This window comes from Cyprinus carpio, chromosome A13, assembly GCF_018340385.1.
Source record: "Cyprinus carpio isolate SPL01 chromosome A13, ASM1834038v1, whole genome shotgun sequence".
Classification (NCBI taxonomy): domain Eukaryota; kingdom Metazoa; phylum Chordata; class Actinopteri; order Cypriniformes; family Cyprinidae; genus Cyprinus; species Cyprinus carpio.
This window is the reverse complement of record NC_056584.1, coordinates 2,910,503-2,914,019: the sequence shown is the minus strand read 5'-3', so window position 1 is coordinate 2,914,019 and position 3,517 is coordinate 2,910,503. Positions and strand designations below refer to the sequence as shown.

The 3,517-nt window shown below is 34.8% G+C and overlaps 1 protein-coding gene across 1 annotated transcript in view; it reads right to left on the bottom strand.

Moving 5' to 3' along the window:
• Positions 1-3,272, bottom strand: part of LOC109101035 (cytochrome c oxidase assembly protein COX15 homolog) — a 14,616-nt gene extending 11,344 nt beyond the window's left edge. The window contains exons 1-2 of the mRNA XM_042768405.1: positions 3,074-3,272; positions 519-706 (exon numbers count right to left, since the gene is read on the bottom strand). Of these exons, the coding sequence (XP_042624339.1) occupies positions 519-706; positions 3,074-3,148 (263 nt within the window). The 5' untranslated portion in view covers positions 3,149-3,272. The remainder of the gene's footprint in view (positions 1-518; positions 707-3,073) is intronic.
• Between the last annotated feature and the right edge of the window lie 245 nt (positions 3,273-3,517).

Below are 3,517 nucleotides of genomic sequence, written 5' to 3'. Positions count from 1 at the left end.
CATATTGGTTCAAGAGAGTCATTTTTTACTTATTAGTTAGCAGCTTCATTTTAAAGGTTTAAATGTCAATCAGTTATTGGTTTCAGCCCTGAAATTCCCCACGTGTGCATCCCTAACACAAAAACACTTATAACAGCCAAAAGTCAGTCGTCTGCAGAGCTGAAAAATATTAACCAAGCAGCTGGAGCTTATGTTCTATTAAGACTTACTTTGCACTTGTTGTTCCCTGAGTGAAGAACAAACATAATCAGATTTAAAATTAGCATTTGAGGTTTTGGGTGCAGACCCTGAAAGCACACGTCTAACCTCATCTTCAGGTTATATCTCTGTTATAATCACTGGTGTAAATCGTGACAGTGCTATGGCTCAGTAATGGTGACTGGTCCGGTTACATCAGGTCACTCACTACACTGACCACTAGCCTCCTAAATATTAAAATACTACACACAATCAGCAGTAGATTTCTGACTAGTCATGTCTGCCTTTGTGCAGGTGACTTTATAAGGGTGTGTTTTTACCTGGTGACCCCTCCCAGGACCACGGCACCCAGCACCAGCCCGCTGCAGCCCACCAGCCAACGGCCCAGCACTCGATCACTCAGCACTCGATCGCTCGCCGCGCTGGGCATCGACGCCGTCCTGACGGACACATGTCCACCTTCTGTGGTCTGTCCTCTCTTCAGCAGCCACTGCCGCAAAGGGGTTCGCTGTCGACATGGTGACAATAAAGACATACTTCAGCCAGTAACTACAGTAAGTACAGTATATCTGACATCAGTTATTCAAGCATCGAGTGCAAGTAAACTTAATAAATAATAACACAGCTGGATCGATGACTGCATTTAAACTGTACACAATCATCACCTAATAGCACACCTGTCAGATTTATCCAGCTTTGATATACTGCCATCCTCTGGCATGTTTATGTGAATGTATTCTTATTGTTCTGCATACTACCATCTAATGAATATTAAGTGGGACACAACCCTTTTTTTCTTCAGGTGACCTTTCATGTAGCATTGTTGGTTTAAAACAAATAAATAAATCAGTACCAAATCAACATATCACAATATTTTTTTAAAAGATCATGTAAGACTAAAGACTGGAGTAATGGCTGCTCAATGCAAATAACTGTTTAATATATTATTAACTTATATGTTTTATTCAAATTCTGCATATATATATATATATACATACACACACACATATATATACACACACACACACACACACACAAATATATATATATATATATATATATATATACACAGTACACGTCAAAAGTTTGGAAACATTACTATTTTTAATGTTTTTGAAAGAAGTCTCTTCTGCTCATCAAGCCTGCATTTATTTGATCAAAAATACAGAAAAAAATGTAATATTGTGAAATATTATTACAACTTAAAAATAATAGTTTTCTATTTGAATATACTTTAAAAAAATAATTTATTCCTGTGATGCAAAGCTGAATTTTCAGCATCATTACTCCAGCCTTCAGTGTCACATGTAACATCCAGTCTATCACATGATCATTTAGAAATCATTCTAATATTCTGATTTATTATGAGTGTTGGAAACAGTTCTGCTGTCTAATATATTTGATGAATAAAAGGTTAAAAAGAACTGCATTTATTCAAAATTAAAAAAAAATTCTAATAATATACATTCTAATAATATATTTTCTTTACTATCACTTTTTATCAATTTAACACATCCTTGCTGAATAAAAGTATTGATTTTATTAAAAAAAAAGAAAGAGAAAAAAAAAATTACTGACCCCAAATTACTGACCAGTAGTGTATATTGTTATTACAAAATATTTATATTTTAAAAACATAGCTTCTATTTTTTTTTTTTTTTAACTTTTTATTCATCAAAGTATCCTAAAAAAGTATCACATGTTCTGAAAAAATATTAAGCAGCAGAACTGTTTCCAACTTTGATAATGAATCATCATCATATTAGAATGATTTCTAAAGGATCATGTGATAATGATCCTAAAAGTAATAACAGCATCACAGAAATAAATGATAATTTAAAGTATAATACATTTAAAAACAATTATTTTAAGTTGTAATAATATTTCACAATATTACATTTTTTTCTGTATTTTTGATCAAATAAATGCAGGCTTGATGAGCAGAAGAAACTTCTTTCAAAAACATTAAAAATAGTAATGTTTCCAAACTTTTGACCTGTACTGTATATACACACACACATACATACAGAACAATGGGAGCATTGATTTGTACATTTTTAAGTATTTGTAAATAAATTTCTCTAAGTATCTTCCTAAAACAACAATATAAATATAATCCAGCAGATAACTGCATCAATTTCATAACTAAAAAGGAGTGTAATGTACAGAATAGAGTCACTGTTGGTGTTTTGGGGTCTGTAAGGGACGCAGAGCGGCTCACAAAGAGGTTCAGCTGTGTGAATTCAGTTATTACTTTCTCTCATGGACTATACGCAAACATCTTTTATATGAAACAGCTTATTCATGGCCATACCAAATATAAAAACTAGCTGACATTTTTAGGATTCCTCAATTATTTTATTTTTTTCTTCTAGATTCTAGAAGTTAGGACCTCAGCTGTAAATCTGTGTGGTTACTGTGAGCCTAGTACAACAGCCGGGATGCGAAAATAACAAATAAGTAAATTATTGTTTATATACATACATACATACATACATATATATATATATATATATATATATATATATATATATATATATATAGAATGTTCATTTTAGCAACGTCAAATGACTATTGCATTCATAAAACGAGAGGTTGTGGCAAAACTTCGCCTGTAACGAGGGCGGCATCTCATTGCGACCTTTATAAATGTGAAAACGTCTGGGATTTTTAACAGATGTAATGAATGAACGCACGGACAGCGCGTGAGTGGAGTCTTCAGGCGGAAGTGTTTCATTCAGGTCGTCCAGGTCTGAAACTACAGCTATCACGCTCCGTACGCTTACGCTACACACTAATAAAGCACATGTGATGATATGATGATATGATGATATGATGATATAGTGACCGCTGCTGTAGCAGTACTCTGTCTCACCTGTATCTGTTGTACATATTTGCTCGCAGTTTGACAGCGACACGACAGCGCGAGCCTGAGTACCTGCAGCACCATGATCTCGAGCTCGCAGATAACCCTGTCTTCATGTGAATGTTATTATGAAGTTACTAGTCACGTAACATGCCGATCCTCTCACCGACCTTGTTCTTCTTCTGCTACTGCTGCTTCCTGCTGATGAGTAATACCGCCACCTACTGTAAGCGCTACTGTAAGCGCAGATCCTTCTACTGTACATGTCGGACAATCATCATGCACTCTGCATGTTTTTCCTTAAAAAGATCTGTCCAAACTCTGGATTCAGCTCCTCCAATTCCTACTTGTAATCAGAATAGGCATCTAATTGTGAAAATCAAAGAGTAGTGTCCGAATTCACAGTGTGGGCAAAAAGTCCTTGGTTACTTATCACTTTCTGTGAAAATCCAG